Raw genomic sequence first — 18,598 nt, 5'->3', positions numbered from 1 at the left:
TGTGCATGCTTCTGGATCCCAAGATGTGTGCCTGCATGCAAAAGCTCATTCCCAGAATTAAACTGTCAGGTCTCTGAAGAGGCCTGCATTCACAAAGCAGTTTCCAGCCAGAATTAAACCTTGTGGGTCTTCAAGGTGACAGAGGCCTCAGGCATGGACATGCGGATGAAAACTGCCCCTACACTCTGGGATCTGAAGAAGGGCGCATGCTCGTTGCACGTGGCAGCGATGCCCAGAATAAAAGTGGGCTGGCCTTCCATGCAGGCACCCGAGTTCGCCGGCAGGCGGCCACAAGCTTCCACCCGGGGCTGAACTGGCGCTCTTGCAGGGTCCCTCGGCCAGGCCCTGTCCGCTCTGGGCAACCATAGAGCCGGCGGCCTCCTGCGAGGCCCCGCCCTTCCTCTCCTGCCTGGGGGCGGGGCGAGGGGGGTTGGGCCTCGACAGTGACGTCAACGGCAGGTCGCCTCTCGGCTTCGCTTGGCGCGGCGCACTTCCGGCCAGAGGTAGTTCCGCTCGCTTCCGGGGGCGCCCTCCCCCAGCCCTCCGCGCTGACGGGGAGTCGCCGCCCCTCCCCCTCCCCCTCCCCCTCCCCCTCCCCCTGCCTTCCCTCGGCCCCCGCCCTCCCCCCCCTTGAGGGCCCCCCGGGGCGGGCCCAGCGGCGCTGCTTGGGTTGCCAACCTCCCGCCAGGGCCAGGGCCAGGGCCGAGGGCGGCAGCATCTGAGGATCCCGTCAGGGGCTAGGAGACCTTCCCCGGGACGGACTCAGTGGGCAGATGGGTGGGGATGCTGAAGGCGGTTTTTAATGTCAGGTTATTATTGAGCCCTGCAGGAAGGGCGGGCAACCCCCCTCCCCCCCCAAAAAAAAAGATCTGTTGTTTTACTTAAGAGCAACGAGGGGACATGTTCCCCAAGTGGGATCCACCTGACGCATCTGATTGCAAATATCCGTCCTGTTGGTGATGGCCACAGACTAGGAATATGCTGTTTGGCGTCATGTGCTAATCTGCAGAACCCGTTTAATTTCCCACTCCTCTGCATGCAGCCAGCTGAATGACCCTGGGCTGTTCTCAGGACAGTTTTGTCAGGACTCCCTCGGCCCCACCTCCCTCACAGGGTGTCTGTTGTGGGAAGAGGATGGGAAGGCAGTTGTCAGCCGCTTTGAGAAAAGAGGGGTATAAAAAACAACTTTCCTTCCTAATCTTCCAGGCTTAAAACTAATCTGTATTTTAAAATATAGGCTAAAAGAGAATGGACAGCCCCAAAAGAGGCATTAACAAGAGGACACCTGGTAACCTCACCATGTAGTGTTATATCCTGCTGAGGCTCCTTTCCAGGCTTCACCCCAACCGAAATCTCCAGGGATTTCAAAAATAGGAATTGCCAACTCTTAACAGTTGCCTACCTGCCTGCCAACTACTTGTCCTTGCCTGACCTGCATGACCCTGAATATGCTTTGTGTAAACCTTTGGAACTGCCTTGGCCAGAGTCAGCCAGTTGGGACCCTTGAGGCAACCACTCTCCATAAGAAAAACAGAATTACCAGCTTTAGATTCTTTTATCCAGGGCTGGCAAGAGCTGAACCCTAGAGGGATAGTTATAGCTGGAGCATCAAGAGTTTTGAGATATCTTTAAAGACTTCAGTGATTTACAGTGACAAACTTTTTTGTGGCTGCTTCGTCAGACTGCCACTCTACACTTATATCAAAGAGATGCCCCAGTGAACAAAAGATGTTCAGAGGATCCTAAGTTCAAAAAGCAAACGTTCAGTGAGGGTTCGCCCTTTGGCATGGCTTCTGAGGCAAGAAATGTTCAGAGGTCGTTTGCCATTGCCTGCCTCTGCAAGGCAACCCTGGACTTCCTTGGTCTCCCATCCAAGTACTCAAAAAGTCCAACTTGTCTCACCCAAGATCTGAGGAGACTGGGCCATCCTGGTCAGGACAATCAGGACAGCTTACAAATGCAGTAAACCCCAGATTGAAGGGCAAATGGTCACTGATCATCAAGTGTGCTTTTTGAGCTTAGTATCCTAGTATCCTTGGAAAAAGAGCCTCTTGTGGCACAGAGTGGTAAGGCAGCCGTCTGAAAGCTTTGCCCATAAGGCTGGGAGTTCAATCCCAGCAGCCGGCTCAAGGTTGACTCAGCCTTCCATCCTTCCGAGGTCGGTAAAATGAGTACCCAGCTTGCTGGGGGGTAAACGGTCATGACTGGGGAAGGCACTGGCAAACCACCCCGCATTGAGTCTGCCATGAAAACACTAGAGGGCGTCACCCCAAGGGTCAGACATGACTCGGTGCTTGCACAGGGGGTACCTTTACCTTTACCTATCCTTGGAACGCTGGAGGGCGTCATCCCAAGGGTCAGACATGACCCGGTGCTTGCACAGGGGATACCTTTACCTTTTACCTTTACTGTCCTTGGAACATCTTTTGCTCATTTGGGCATCTCCTGGACAGGAGCATGGAATGGCAGTTACTGGTGCAGGTCCTTAATAGGGCTGGGGGCACTCATCTAGGCCTTGCATGCATCTGAGGCCTCAGGCTTGTGCTTCCTCAGTTGCTTCTGCCAGAGGGAGAGGGAGAGGGAGAGACTGATCCTTATCTTTGATGTCGCTGCAGTTTTGCTTCCTTGGCGATGCACCCGGAGGTCTTGCCCTGCCTGCCAGAAAGGACGCAGCCTGTTTTGGTCCCAGATGTTAAATGAATTCTGTGTCACCCGCTTCAGTGCAGTGCTTGAGTCATGATGAGCTGCCCCACACCGATGGACAGCAGCTATTTAATTCCAGGGACAACATCAGGAGGTCCATCTCTCCAGCGGGTTCTCCCCACAGCCAGCACAGTGAACCAGATGAAGTGGACAAGATCAGATGTAAAGTTCTTTCTGTCTGGAACAAAGTGAAATATGGTGAGTAGGAGCCACACAGGGCTTCTTCCTAGTGCATACTTTAAAAACGATATTTATTAAATCATTTTTACATATTTATTCAGTTTCTATACCGCCCTCCTGGAGAACCGGCTCAGGGCTGTGTCTTTCGTCATAGTTCAAGGCAGCTTACAGTGATAGATAAGAACATTTGCAGTTAAAACCAGAATAAAATGTCAAATCCCAACTCCCACCCCCCAAAAAAGGATGACTGCCATTTCATACACACTACTGTGTGTGTCCGTGTGTGTACGCATGCCGGGAGAGGGCGTGGGGGTGCGTCAGGAAAAGAGGAGTAAAACCTGTTAGCTCCTGGGACTTTAGTCCACTTTTCAAAAAACCATGGCATGTACTACAGGGCTACATGACAGTTTGTAATGAATACTGGACCCTTTTGACTCCTTCCCTTCTCCAGGTTGGACAGTCAAGAGCAAAACCAATTTCAGCAAGCTCTCCCCAGTCTTTCTCTTTGGCTACATATACCACTTTAACCGAGAGGGTGAGTAACGTAGACGTATTGGGTAGTTTCTATTGGTAAGTTTTGTTTTGGGGCTATCACCTCTTGTGCTTCCTGCCCCCTACCTACTTGGAGGCTGCAACCCCTCAGTTCATAGCTAACATTTCTGACAGCGAAGCAACCCAAGGAGTTCACATTTGACTTTGAAGAACAGGAGCAGGAGGAGCCTTCTTGTACTGGCCTTTGCTGTCATTCTTTCCCTTCCTTACTTTCAGTCTGCTGTTTGTGTAGCAGGAGCCAAGGAGGTATTTCCACATGTGCTGTGCCAGTCATTGTTTCTGGTCTGAGTCTTCAGATTCTTTTCCATCTCTCATTAGTTTGCTTCACCATTTACTGAAGGTGAGTTTTCTTGGCCAACCAACCAAGCAGTGTCTTCCTTGCTTATATCTGGGGCTACCTGATGATACAGAAGTGGGTAGACATCTCACTTGCCTCTGGATCTGTCCTGAGATCAGAGGGAGAGGCTCTACTGCTTGTCCCAGCAATCATCTTGTCTGGTGGGCGCAGGAGAGAAGACCTTTTCAGTGGCAGCCCCATGACTATGGAACAACCTCTCCAGGAAGGTGTGTTTGCTCCCCTCACTTTTGATCTTCAAGAGACAATTGAAGACAGTTTCATTTAGGACTGCAGTTGACTAATTTGGATTTTATTTACTGGCAATCCTAATTGAGACTGTAAATTGTAGTCTTTCAGTACCACAAGGTAGAAAGTCGGCTGATAGATGTTTTAAATAAATAAACTACCTGACAGCCACGTTCTTTGTTGCAGAGGATGTGGAGCATTTCCAGAAGGACTTTGCTTCCCGCATCTGGCTGACCTACCGGAGGGAGTTTCAACAGCTGGAGGGCACATCGTGGACCACAGACTGTGGCTGGGGCTGCATGTTGCGCAGTGGGCAGATGCTCCTCGCACAGGGTCTCCTCATCCATTTCCTTGGCAGAGGTGAGAGCACTGCAGAAAAGCAGAGTCTTCACTCCTTCTCAAAGTATGGCGACGGATTTGAGCAATGTAAGCGTCCCTTGGAATCATACGTGGGCAGCCTTTTTTTCCTGTTGCACTTGCTGGAGTGTCATCAAGGCTGGTTCTAAGTTTTAGGTGATCCAGAGCAGAGAGTGCCCACTACCAGGCCTCTCACCTTGCCCACCCACCCACATGCCCCTACTTGCATGCACATCATTCTGCACACTAACAGCTCTTCCACCATCTGCAGTCACAGCTTCCCACTGCACTCTCTCCAGTGTTGCTAGGTGGGGGGGTGCAGCAAGGATTGCCAGGGCTATCAGGAACACTGATGCTTGTTGTACCACCCACATGCCCTTCTCCAGCAGCCCTGGGCAACACATGCAGCTGGGAGCATTAATGACACAGCACTCTCAAGCAAGTGGAGGAAGGGTGTGAGTACAGGTGTGGGAGGAGACAGGGGCTTCTACTATTAGCTAATTTGGGCAAATGAGGAGACATTCAAGTTGTCTCTCAGTGTTTGTTGTGCTCATGAGCATCCGTGAAGTGTATGCTGCTGGGCTGAACATCCTCTGAGGCTGAGAGACTACTGCTTCTTGGTCTTGTGTTGTACTTTTCAGACTGGACCTGGCCAGACGCCTTGCTCACCAGTCATTTGACAGGGACAGATCCCGGGAAGAGCTCCTCATCCCCTCCAAGCGTTGCTCACCTGCCTTTGATGTCATCCCTCCCAGCTAATAAGAGCAGGGCCCCCTTGGATCTCCAGACTCCTCCATGTAACCACGGCCCTGATGAATTGGAGAAGGAGTGCTCTCACCGCAAGATTCTCTCATGGTTTGCGGATCGGCCAGAAGCACCCTTTGGGATCCATCGTCTTGTTGATCTTGGGCACAGTTCGGGAAAGAAAGCCGGGGACTGGTACGGACCTTCTGTCACAGCCCACATTGTGAGGTGAGAGGGTACATGGCATGGGAAGCAGGAAAGAACAAGGAAGCTAAACTTGGAGTCACAGTACATGTCTTCTAGGAGGAATGAGGTGAAGGGTGTGTTTATACTTCAGCTTAAGGGACTTCTTTTGAAGTCTTTTACCATCTTCATTGGTGTGTGCGTGGTTATTTTTGAGCATAGGTTAGAAGAAGAAGAAGAGTTGGTTCTTATATGCCGCTTTTCTCTCAAAGTCTCAAGTCGGTTTACGTTCACCTTCCCTTTCCTTTCCCCACAACACACACCCTGTGAGGTAGGAGAGGCTGAGAGAGCCCTGATATCACTGCTCAGTCAGAACAGCTTTATCAGTGCTGTGGTGAGCCCAAGGTCACTGGCTGCATGTGGGGAAGCGGGGAATCAAACACGGCTCACTAGATTAGAAGTCTGCAGTCCTACCCACTAGACCAAGGTGCTGTGCCCAGGATGTTCAGCATAAAGTATTCATGGCTATGAGGGTGCCTTGGTAGTGAGGCCCATGAGCACATGAAACTCCCTTATATTGAATCATGTTCAATGTGGCAAAATCATTTCATGTGATGAGGAATGAGAGTTGTGGCCTGGGATAATAGGGATAGTCCATAAACACCTAGTTTCTTTAAATGAAACCAAATCCTCTGGGCCAGATAAATTGCATCCAAGGGTACTAAAAAAACCTTGCAGATGTAATTTCTGAGGCTCTGTCCATTATTTTTGACAATTCTTGGAGAACGACTGAAGTGCCAGAAAATTAAAGGCAGGCAAATGTGCCCATCTTCAAGAAGGGGGAAAAGGAGGATCTGGGTAACTACTGGCCTGTCAGCTTGTCATCTGTAGCTGGCAATGTTTTAGAACAAATCATCAAACAGTCCTATAGGAGCTAGAGCGGATGGCTGTAATTACTAAGAGTCAGCATGGCTTTCTTAAGAACAAGTCATGTCAGACTAAAGTTAGCTGGGTTTTTTTTTTATAAAGTTACTACCTTGCTAGATCAGAGGAACACTGTGGACATAGTTTATCTTGATTTCAGTAAGGCTTTTGGTACGGCTTTTGGTACTGCATGATATTCTAATTGACAAGTTGTTAAAATGCAGTACAGATCATATTACTGTTAGGTGGATCGAGAACTGGTTGAGAGATCACACCCCAAGGGTGCTTGTAAATGGTTCATCATCTTCTTGGAGAGGAGTGTTGAGTGGAGTGGCTCAGGGATCTGTCCTGGGCCTGTGTTGTTCAACATAAATTAGTTGGATGAAGGAATTGTGGTGGTGCTTATTAAATTTGTAGATGACACTAAATGGGGAGGGGTAGCAAAAACACCAAAAGACAGAACCAGATACAGAATGATCTTGACAGGCTAGAAAATTGGGCTAAAATGAATAAAATGAATTTCAATAGTGATAAATGTAAAGTTCTTCATTTAGATGGGAAAAATCAAACGCATCACCGTAGGATAGGTGAGACTTGTCTTGGCTGTAGTACCTGGGAAAAGGATCTGTAGTTCTTAGTAGACCAGACACAGATCATGAGTCAGTAGTGTGTCTTGATGGCTAAAAAGGCAAATGGATTTGGGGCTGTATTAAAGGAAGTACAGCGTCCAGATCATGTGAGATGATGTTACCAATTTACTCCACTCTGGGAAGTCCTCACTGTGTTCAGTTTTCGGCACCACGACTGGAGAAAGATGTAGAGAAACAAGCCACTATGGGATGGTAGGTGAATTTGTGGTGTGGAGTGAGGTGATTGCTGGGAGGATTTAAAAGAGCTGCTCCTCGCCAGAGGCAGAGCTCAGACAGCTGGGAGCACGTGGAGAGAGCTGCTGCTGCTGACCAGATGAGCCTATTGTGGTGCTGAGTGAGGTGATTGCTGGGTGATTGCAGGGAGGATTAAAAATGGCTGCTCCTCGCCAGAGGCGCAAGCCAAAGGGCTCTTGGTCAGTGGCTCTTAGCCTGGGATTCTTAGCCTAGCAATTAGAATCTGTAGATTATATTTTCCTAGTAGTTGCACTGCCTAGAAGTTAAGATGGACCTCCAGGCCACTCATCCCATCATCTGCAATGAGTGTGACATGATTGCCTTCCTCCCTGAAGACAAGATGGACTAAATTTGCCCCAAGTGTTAGCTGTGGTAAGACTTTTGAAGGAAAGGATTAGGGGCTTAGAAGAGAGGATTATTACTCTGACAGAAATTAAGAAAGGGAAGGAGATCATAGACAAGAGCTGTGCGACTCTGAATAAAGAGGATACAACCAGTCCTGAAGAGGATATGGGGATTGACCTCATTACAGAACCTCTGCAGACAGTTCGGAAAAAGACTCAAAGGCGTAGAGCGAGACGGTTCTCGGGGCCTTTGGAGCTCCAGAATACATTTCAGGCCCTTGCAGAGGAGGTGCAAGTGTCAACGAGAGAAGAGGTCCCAAAACAAAGTCTAAGACAAAGTGAAGAGGCCATGGGGACAGAAGGAAATGGTGTTGAGAGGGGGGGGAAAAAGGAGAGTACTGGTAATTGGAGACTCCCTGCTAAGAGGAATGGATCGCCCTGTGGCTGGGTCCGACCCCCTAACCCGAGAGGTGTGTTGTTTGCCAGGGGCGAAACTTAAAGACATTTCAGAACGGCTGCCCAAACTCCTCAAATCTACAGATCGCTACCCATTTGTGATGCTCCACGTGGGAACGAATGACATGCCCGTGAATACCATCGCTCCTATTAAAACAGACTATCAAGATCTAGGGAGAAAGCTCAAGCAAATGAAAACTTGTATGCCCAAGTGATATTCTCTTCAATCTTGCCTGTCAATGGAAGAGGAATGCATCGGGAGAGGAAGATAATGGAGGTGAATCAGTGGCTGCGTAGTTGGTGCCGGCAGGAGAGATTTGGTTTCTAGGACCATGGGATAGGCTTTCTTGAAGAAGGCCTACTAGCGCCTGATGGACTGCACTTGTCGAAGTTGGGGAAGAATGTGTTTGACAGGAACCTGGGGAGATTCATCAGGAGAGCTTTTAACTGAAGCCACAAGGGGAAGGAGACGTTCAACATAGGGAGTGTAAGGAAGGAGACCGATCGGGGGCAGCCCAACCGGCAAGGCCAGCTCATAGGGAACCGAAAGTAAAAGGATTCAGATGCCTTTATACTAATCCCCAAAGCATGTGCAATACGAAGGAAGAGCTGCAACTTCTCATGTTGATGGAAAGGTATGATCTATCTAGTAGGCATCACAGAAACTTGGTGGAATGATTCTCATGACTGGAATGTAATGGTGGATGGATATGAACTGTTCAGAAAAAACAGAATAGATCGAAGAAGTGGAGGAGTGGCACTGTATGTGAGGAAAGGGCTTACCTGTCAGGAAATTCTAGTGAAGGAGAGATAATGGAGCAGATATTAAGGGGAGCGATCTGCAAACATCTGGAGGACAATCTGGTGATCCAAGGAAGTCAAGCATGGATTTGTCTCCAACAGGTCATGTCAAACCAACCTGGTTTCTTTTTTTGACCAAGTGACAGGTTTGCTGGATCGTGGAAATTCGGTGGATGTCATTTACTTGGATTTTAGTAAAGCTTTTGACAAGGTTCCCCATGATGTTCTGATGGATAAATTGAAGGACTGCAATCTGGATTTTCAGATAGTTAGGTGGATAGGGAATTGGTTAGAGTAGTGGTTCCCAACCCCCAGGGGCCACAGCCCGGTGCCGGGCCGCAACTCCCTCTCCCCATCCCCCCCACAGCTAGAAACTCGCCAGGCTGCGAGCAAATCGGCCGCCGAAGCACCCGATTAGCTTGTGGCCCGGCAAGCTTCTTGCTTTGGGAGGGGGGGAGGGAGAGAAGCTTGCCAGGCCGCAAGCTAATCGGCCGCTTTGGCAGCCGATTAGCTCATGGCCTGGAGGGGCGCCAGCGGTGCAAACGCGCACGCGCTGCAAGTCAGCGAATGCGTGTTTGCGCCAGGCAGCCGCGCATGCGCAGGGGGCCGGGTCACCCTCTCCCCCCACCCCAGGACAGCGGTCCACAGCCGCAGAAAGGTTGTGGACTGCTGGGTTAGAGAACCGCACTCAAAGAGATGTTGTCAATGGTGTTCGGTCCGGTACTTTTTAACATATTTATTAATGATCTAGATGAGGGGGTGGGGGGACTACTCATCAAGTTTGCAGATGACACCAAATTGGGAGGACTGGCAAATACTCCGGAAGGTAGAGACAGAGTTCAACGAGATCTGAACACAATGGGAAAATGGGCAAATGAGAACAAGATGCAATTTAATAAAGATAAGGGTAAAGTTCTGCATCTGGGTCAGAAAAATGAAAAGCATGCCTACTGGATGGGGGATACGCTTCTAGGTAACACTGTGTGTGAACGAGACCTTGGGGTACTTGTGGATTGTAAGCTAAACATGAGCAGGCAGTGTGATGCAGCGGTAAAAAAGGCAAATGCCATTTTGGGCTGTATCAACAGGGGCACCACATCAAAATCACAAGATGTCATAGTCCCATTGTATACGGCACTGGTCAGACCACACTTGGAGTACTGTGTGCAGTTCTGGAGGCCTCACTTCAAGAAGGACGTAGATAAAATTGAAAGGGTACAGAGGAGAGTGACGAGGATGATCTGGGGCCAAGGGACCAAGCCCTATGAAGATAGGTTGAGGGACTTGGGAATGTTCAGCCTGGAGAAAAGGAGGTTGAGAGGGGACATGATAGCACTCTTTAAGTATTTGAAAGCTTGTCACTTGGAGGAGGGCAGGATGCTGTTTCTGCTGGCTGCAGAGGAAAGGACACGCAGTAATGGGTTTATACTTCAAGTACAACGATATAGGCTAGATATCAGGAAAAAGTTTTTCACAGTCAGAGTAGTTCAGCAGTGGAATAGGCTGCCTAAGGAGGTGGTGAGCTCCCCCTCACTGGCAGTCTTCAAGCAAAGGTTGGATACACACTTTTCTTGGATGCTTTAGGATGCTTAGGGCTGATCCTGCGTTGAGCAGGGGGTTGGACTAGATGGCCCCTTCCAACTTTCTCCAGGCCACGCTGGATTCTGGAGAGTTTTGGTGGGGGGATCACTTGGGCATAAAATTGTGGTCACTGTGGGTAGGCAAGTAGTTGTGAGTTTCTGCATTGTGGATGTTGTTGGACTAGATGACCTTGCAGGTACCTAGAGGTACCTAGCAGCAGCTCTCCAGGGTCTCAGGCGAAGGTCTTTCACATCTTCTACTGTCTGGTCCTTTTGAACTGAGGATGCTGGGATTGAATCTGGGACCTTCACCGCTCGCCACCTCCACTGCTTTCTGCCTGCCAGCAGAAGAGCCAGCTTTCTCTGCTGACCCACTTTTGACATGTTAGCTGAGCAGAGAGTGGGATGGCTTGGAGGGAGGCAAAGGCTCAGATTACAGGCCAGCCCCAGGTTGATGAGTGCAGCCTCTATGCCTGCCCGCCCAATATCCTGGGGGTGGAGGCAGGAGGCCCGAGAAAGGCAAGCAAAAGGCCTTCGGGGCTGGGGCAGCCTTCAGAAGCCTCTCCATGGCCTTCTTGAGTCAGTGGGGTCACAGAAGTTCCAGGAAAGGACACTCACCAGCCCTAAGAAGGACACAGTGCTGGCATGCATCCTAGTGCCCATTGCATTCCTGGATGAAACAGGCTTTGCCTCTAGTTGCTGAATAATCTTAAATACAGAGATAGAGTCCATGAAATGGAAAATAAACAGACCCATAGGATATTATTTTATTTGTTTCATCAATTTACTAAGGGGTAAGGTGTGAGAAATTTCAATTTCTAAATAAGCAACCTCATAGAATGAAAGTTTCTTTATTTAAGAAGCATGAAAACATCTACATTGAAGGCATAGTCAGGACTGAAGATTGAAGGCATAGTCAGCACTATATTGCCTGGGTTAAGTCAGGACTTAACCCAGGCAATATAGAGGTTCACTCCCCCCCTTCCCTGGGAATTCAAACCAAGCACAGTTCAAAGGAGATAACCATTTGGCGATCTGAACAACAGGTCTGGGAACTAGGGGGTACTAACAAAAGGGAAGGGGAGGAATGTGGAGGATAGTCATAAAACATTGTAGCAGGAATTACCTTAAGTGTCAAACAAAAACATCTGTGTTACATCAGGGAACACTTTAGAAAGCAATAGAATAAAATTATGGAAACAGAATAAAATCATAGCAGAAAACCTGGGGATTCTGACACAAAGGCCACTTTAAAAGTAGGCTAAAAGCCGGCAGGGACCCCCCCCCTGCCAGTGGTCGTAGCAGAAACGAGCGGAGGGAGGCACAGAGAAGTTCGCCAGTAGTGACCCCACACAAACACATAGAATCATAGAATAATAGAGTTGAAAGGGACCTCATGGATCATCTAGTCCAACCCCCTGCACTATGCAGGACACTCAAATTCCAGTTGCTCATCTACTGTAACCTGCCACCCCTTTGCCTTCACAGAATCAGCCTCTTCGTCAGATGGTTATCTATCCTCTGTTTAAAAATTTCCAAAGTTGGAGAACCCACCACCTCCCGAGGAAGCCTGTTCCACTGAGAAACCTCTCTAATTGTCAGGAACTTCTTCCGGATGTTTAGATGGAATTTCTTTTGAATTAATTTCATCCCATTCGTTCTGGTCTGTCCCTCTGGGGCAAGAGAGAACAATTCTGCTCCATTCTCCATATGGCACCCTTTTAAATACTTGAAGATGGTTACCAGATCCCCTCTCAGTCGTCTCCTCTCCAGGCTAAACAGACGAAGCTCCCCCAGCCTTTCTTCCTATGTCTTGGTCTCCAAACCCCTCACCATCTTTGTTGTCCTCCTCTGGACACGTTCCAGTTTGTCAACATCCCTCTTCAATTCCTATTTGCCTTTTTATCCACTAAGTCACACTGCTGACTCATGTTCAATGTATGGTCTACTAAGACTCCTAGATCCTTTTCGCACATGCTACTGCCAAGACAAGTCTCCCCCATCTTATATTGGTGTATTTGGTTTTTCCGACCTAAATGCAGAACTTTACATTTATCCCTATTGAACTTCATTTTATTCAGTTTAGCCCACTTCTCGAGCCTATCAAGATCATCTTGTATTCTGTTGCTGTCTTCAGTTGTGTTTGCTACCCCTCCCCGTTTAGTATTATCTGCAAATTTAATAAGTATCCCCTTAGAGAGCCAGTTTGGTGTAGTGGTTAGGAGTGCGGACTTCTAATCTGGCATGCCAGGTTCAATTCTGCACTCCCCCACATGCAATCAGCTGAGTGACCTTGGGCTCGCCACAGCACTGATAAAATTGTTCTGACCAGGCAGTGATATCAGCGCTCTCTCAGCCTCACCCACCCCACAGGGTGTCTGTTGTGGGGAGGGAAATGGGAAGGCGTCTGTAAGCCGCTTTGAGCCTCCTTCGGGTAGGGAAAAGCGGCATATAAGAACCAACTCTTCTTCTAATCCCTCATCCGAATCATTTATAAATATGTTGAACAACACAGGCCCCAGGACAGATCCTTGGGGTACTCCACTTGTCACTCTTTTCCAAGAGGTTGCTGAACCATTAACAATTACCCTCTGGGTACGATTTGTCGACCAGTTATTGATCCACCTGACAGAATTAGGATCCATAATGCATTTTACCAACTTGTCAACAAGAATATCATGTGGAACCTTATCAAAAGCTTTACTAAAATCCAGATAAACTATGTCCATGGCATTCCCCTGATCCAGCAAGGTAGTCACTTTCTCGAAAAAAGAGATAAAGTTGGTCTGACATGACTTGTTCTTGCGAAACACATGCTGAGTCTTAGAAATGACAGCTCTCAGTTCCAGCTGCTCAAGGACTGTTTTATTATTTGTTCCAAAATTTTGCCAGCTACAGATGTCAAACTGTAGAAGGTAAAGGTATCCCCTGTGCAAGTACCGGGTCATGTCTGATCCTTGGGGTGATGCCCTCTAGCGTTTTCATGGCAGACTCAAAACAGGGTAGTTTGCCAGTGTCTTCCCCAGTCATTACCGTTTACCCCCCAGCAAGCTGGGTACTCATTTTACCGACCTCGGAAGGATGGAAGGCTGAGTCAACCTTGAGCCGGCTGCTGGGATTGAACTCCCAGCCTCATGGGCAGAGCTTTCAGACTGCATGTCTGCTGCCTTACCACTCTGCGCCACAAAAGGCTCATGTCAAACTGACGGGTCACTAATTACCAGGATCCTCCTTTTTCCCTTTCTTGAAGATGAGGACAACATTTGCCCACCTCCAATCATCTGACACCTCACCTGTTCTCCAAGAAGTGTCAAAAATAATGGACAGAGGTTCAGAGATGACATCTGCAAGTTCTTTTAGTACCCTTGGATGCAGTTCATCAGGCCCAAAAGACTTAGTTTCATTTAAAGAAACGAGGTGTTTGTCGACTGCTCCAACAGTGATCCTAGGCCACCATTCCCGTCCCCCATGTTGTGTTACATTTTTGCCACATTGATCACTATTTCCCTCACAAGAGAAGACTGAGGAGAAATAGGAGTTAAGCAGCACTCTCTTCAGCATGTTATAATTTCACTTTCTTGTCCTCGCAGTGGTCCTATGGTGTCCCTATTCTTTTTCTTGCTTGAAATATAACTAAAGAAGCCTTTTTTGTTATGTTTAGCATTTCTTGCTAGCCTAAGCTCATATTGAGATTTAGCTCTTCTAACACTCCCCCTACAATTATTGGTTATTTGTTTATACTCATCCTTGGTAATGAGGCCTTCCTTCCATTTCCTAAATGATTATTTTTTATTCCTCAAATCATTTGACAACTGCTTATGGAGCCAACTTGGCTTCCTTAGGCTCCTTCCATCTTTTCTTCTCAAGGGAATTGTTTGTGATTGAGCCTTCAGTATTTCACTTTTAAGAAACTCCCAGACCTCTTGGACTCCCAGCTCTTTAAGTCTTTCTGACCATGGGACTCTACGCAACATACCTTTAAGTCTGTGAAAATCAGCTTTCCTGAAGTCCAGTCTACACGTACAACTGCATAAATGTTTTCTCTTTCCCACAATTGAAAATTTCAAAATCACATAGTCACTGCTACCAAGTGTGCCCACTACTTCCACCTCATCTTACCAATTCTTCCCTATTGATGAGAATCAAGTCTAAAATAGCAGAGCCCCTGGTTTCCCTCTCTACTTTCTGGGAAATGAAGCTGTCAGCAAGACAAGTTAAGAATTTAACTTTGTATTTTTACAATTTAAGTTTGTATTTTTAGCAGAGTTGGTCCTCCAACATATATCTGGGTAATCGAAGTCACCCATGACCACTGTTTCCCCCCTTTTTGAAAATTGTGTCATTTGGTCTAGCAGTATCTCATTCAAGTCCTAGATAGGCTTGGTGGTCTATAGCAGACCCCCACAATAATACCACTCTCATTTCCTACTCCTTTTATATTTACCCAGATACGCTCAATTGAACTTTCATGCTCAGGTACCTGTATTTCTTCACAAGTATAAAGATTCCTAACATATATTGCTACACCTCCCCCCTTCTTTTCATGTCTGTCCATTCTGAATAGATTGTACCCCTCAATTTTAGTATTCCAATTGTGAGCATTATCCCACCAAGTTTCTGTGATTCCTATAAGGTCATAGCCCCCTTCCTCTATTACGACTACTAGTTCCTCCTGCTTGTTTCCCATACTCTGTGCATTGGTGTAGAGGCATCGTAGTCCATCCTTTGTGTGCCTCATAGTTTTGGTTTTTGAACTTCCTTGTAAGATAGTAGTTCCCTGTGTATGTAACATTCTCTGTAGATTTGAGATCTTCTCATGTTCAGATCTGTCTAGTTTAAAGCCCTCTTCACCAGGTATGCAAAGGTTCTTCGAAAAATACTTCTTCTTCTTGTGGTGCACCTCAGCCCTCACAGAGGATGGGAACAACCTCTGATTGGCCCCTGGTTGGGGACGACCCCCTTCTAGCAAGGGCCAGTCAGAGGCCCCACAGCAGTGACTGACAGTGTGCCTGCTTCTCTTCTCCATCTGATTGGTCCTTCAGGGCGAGTGATATCTCAGAGGTCTAAGGAGGAGGTGTAGGTGTCAGGGATGACACACAGCCTATGTGATTGGTCCTCCAGAGTATGTGATGCCCCTGAGGGCCAGTCAGGTAGGCTGTCAGTCATCTGGGCATAGTCCTTTTATGTCTTTACTGTTTTATGATTGTTTGTAGTATTTGTACTATAATTGTTCACTGCCCTGAAATTACTATTATATTTTAGACTATATTTTATATACTGTATTTTATATGAGAGCCAATTTGGTGTAGTGGTTAGGAGTGCTGACTTCTAATCTGACATGCTAGGTTCGATTCTGCGCTCCTCCACATGCAACCAGCTGGGTGACCGTGGGCTCACCATGGCACTGATAAAACTGTTCTGACCGAGCAGGAATATCAGGGCTCTCTCAGCCTCACCCACCTCACAGGGTGTCTGTTGTGGGGAGAGGAAAGGAAAGGCGACTGTAAGCTGCTTTGAGACTCCTTTGGGTAGAGAAAAGCGACATATAAGAACCAACTCTCTTCTTCTTCTTCTTCTTCTTCTTCTTCTTCTTCTTCTTCTTCTTCTTCTTCTTCTTCTTCTTCTTCTTCTTCTTCTTCTTCTTCTTCTTCTTCTTCTTCTTCTTCTTCTTCTTCTTCTTCTTCTTCTTCTTCTTCTTCTTCTTCTTCTTCTTCTTCTTCTTCTTCTTCTTCTTCTTCTTCTTCTTCTTCTTCTTCTTCTTCTTCTTCTTCTTCTTCTTCTTCTTCTTCTTCTTCTTCTTCTTCTTCTTCTTCTTCTTCTATTGTAGTTAATTGACGTTATTGCATCATAATGTACATACCCATAAGTTCTGTGTACATTGCCCTGAGCCGCATAGGAGGGCGGTATCTGTTCCTCTTAGATAAAACGCTAAGGCCATTGTAGGCTGTACTTGCCTGGAATTGGGGCCAACGCCGATTGGCCCCTCACCCAGACAGCCTTGCCAGCCAGCCACTCAGGTGACGGGCCAATCGGCAACCAGAAGGAGCTCCATCCCAGCGGGAGGCGCAAAGCGCCTCCCGGCCCACCCATCCCTCCTCACAAGCCCTGTGGTGCCTCCGCCCTGCTGCCGACAACATGCTTCCCCACGACCACTGCCGGCCAGGCTCCTCCAGCCCCCAGCGCCTGCCCGCCCGCTACCTCCACGAAGAACAAAAAGCCTGCCCTGACGACCAGTGCCTGGCCCCAAACAGAAGCCTGCCGTGGGGGATGCTGCACCCCCTCACTCCCCCCACACCCTCGCGGCCAGCCGCAGACTGCTTCCATCCCTGGGAGCTGCCACACCGCAGTGCCCCGCTGTTTTCGGAACCCAGGATGGGCACACGACAAGGGACGCCTGCATGGACCACCCCGCAGCCCCGCTCCCTTCACTGACAACGGATGCCAGCCACGGGCCTCCACAGAATGCCACGGGTTGACTCCGTGCGGGGGGGGGGACGCAACAGGCCACTCTGCCTGGCCCACACACAGCGTGCTCCAAGGGCCCTGTGCTGCTGCTACATTCTGCCGACCGAGGGGGGGGGGCAGAGAACACTTCCCGGGCCCCAGGGCCTCAGGAGTGCTGGCAATCACCGCGGAGAGGGCCGCGGGAGCCAGAGACCGCTTCCCACCACCACACAGCACAGACCTCCCAGGCACACACATTCCTGCTCCTTGGAGACAGCAGACCCAACGCGGAGGGGGCAGCCAAGGCGGTTCCCCGGCCTCTGCAAAGCCCGACAGCTGCATAGACCACCCCGAAGCCGCACCTGGACGCCAGCAACGGCCCCATGCCACGGATCGCTTCTCTCTTCCTGTTTCGCGCTGGTAGGGGCGAGCACCGCGGCTGCTCTTTCAGGGGGGGCTCTCTTTGCCGTCTCCTTTAATTCTGCTTGCCTGCTGCGCTCGCATGTCCACACGCCGCCCTTTGGGAGCCTGTGGGGGACGCCGCGTTCTCCCCGCTGCCCGGCCCCTGCCGCTCCTTGCCCTTTGCTTTTGCCGCTCCCTATCCCATTTATTTGCCTGCCACTTTTCTCCCCTCCTTTCTTTCTTTTCTTTTCCCCTTCCTGTGGTGCATCAGCACCCTTAGCCGGCGCACGGAGGGGGGAGCTGCCCCGGCGGCGTTTGGGGGAGGCCGCAAGAGCTGTGCGGGGGCCAGCCCCAGGACGCCCACTGCCAGCGCCCATTGTATTTCAATAATAAAATAAATTCTTGAAAGGGTACCTTTTCTGAGCATTGTAGCTGCCAAAATTGCAATCTTGCAGTTCTCACACCATGAAGCTGGCAACCAGCTTATTTCTTCCACATTGATTTGAGTTCATTGATTGGAGCAGGAGGGCTTGTCAGGGGGGCAGAGCAGGCTTGACTGTATCCACGTGATATCTGTCCTCTCTCAACTCTGCAGGAAAGCAGTTGATGGCTGTTCAGAAGCAGAAAGCGTGGTTGTGTACGTGTCTCAGGACTGCACAGGTAAAAGGGACCATTGGTTCAGGAATCACCTGGAGAGGTCATGTGGGTGGCGTTGAACTGGGCTCTCTGGGGCACCCAAACAGATTCTCTTTTCTGGTGCCCACCCTTCAGTGTACAAAGGGGACGTGGCAAAGCTGGCCAGGAGGAGTGAAGGAAGGCCTCCGTGGGATCCTGGCATGGAGTGGAAAGCGATCATCATCCTGGTGCCCATGCGGTTGGGTGGAGAGAGCCTCAACCCTGCCTATGTGGAATGTGTGAAGGTAACAAATTTCATGGGATGGGATTTCATGGCACATGTGGGAACCAAGATCAGCGCCTTATCTCATCCTTGTGGGAGGCCCGAATCAGGGCTCCCTGCTGTGGTGCTTGTGGGTGCTGCGGTGCCTGCCATGTGGCTTTAGAAAGCAGGAGGGGCCAGGAGGGCATTGGGCCACCAAGGCTTCTGATGGGCCATGCAGATTAAGAGACATCATTTTTAACTGGTCCTCTGCCCAAAGGATCAAATTTTACTATTAGATCTATGCATCATTTTGCTCCCTGACATTTTGTGGTCCTCCTATGGCAGCCATATTGCAATTGTGCCCACCACGCTGTACCAGAATTTCAAAGGTGCCTGTAGGGTCAGAGAGGTTGGGGGTCTCTGGTCCAGAGAAAAGGGGAGGGAGCAATGGTGCCTTGTTGCAGGGGTAGTCAACCTGTGGTCCTCCAGATGTCCAAATGCTGGCAGGGGCTCATGGGAATTGTAGTTCACAGGGCAGAAGATGGGGTGGAGAATCAGGCACATTCCCTGCATGGGAGAGA

The 18,598-nt window shown here is 49.1% G+C and overlaps 1 protein-coding gene across 5 annotated transcripts in view; it reads left to right on the top strand.

Annotated features, from left to right (window-relative positions):
- The first annotated feature begins 360 nt into the window (after positions 1-360).
- ATG4D (autophagy related 4D cysteine peptidase) overlaps positions 361-18,598 on the top strand; it is a 29,912-nt gene continuing 11,674 nt past the window's right edge. Inside the window, exons 1-7 of one of the 5 annotated variants that reach the window (XM_077346139.1) lie at positions 361-503; positions 2,616-2,901; positions 3,335-3,418; positions 4,205-4,378; positions 5,017-5,347; positions 17,733-17,797; positions 17,909-18,057. In XM_077346139.1, the coding sequence (XP_077202254.1) occupies positions 2,697-2,901; positions 3,335-3,418; positions 4,205-4,378; positions 5,017-5,347; positions 17,733-17,797; positions 17,909-18,057 (1,008 nt within the window). In that variant the 5' untranslated portion in view covers positions 361-503; positions 2,616-2,696. Of the gene's footprint in view, positions 504-575; positions 2,902-3,334; positions 3,419-4,204; positions 4,379-5,016; positions 5,348-17,732; positions 17,798-17,908; positions 18,058-18,598 lie in introns of those variants that run through there. The other 4 variants (XM_077346138.1, XM_077346140.1, XM_077346141.1 and 1 more) reach the window with 4 other exon arrangements.

This window comes from Paroedura picta, chromosome 7 (assembly GCF_049243985.1).
Source record: "Paroedura picta isolate Pp20150507F chromosome 7, Ppicta_v3.0, whole genome shotgun sequence".
NCBI lineage: Eukaryota > Metazoa > Chordata > Lepidosauria > Squamata > Gekkonidae > Paroedura > Paroedura picta.
The sequence above is the reverse complement of the archived record's forward strand: the minus strand, read 5'-3'. Positions and strand labels throughout refer to the sequence as shown.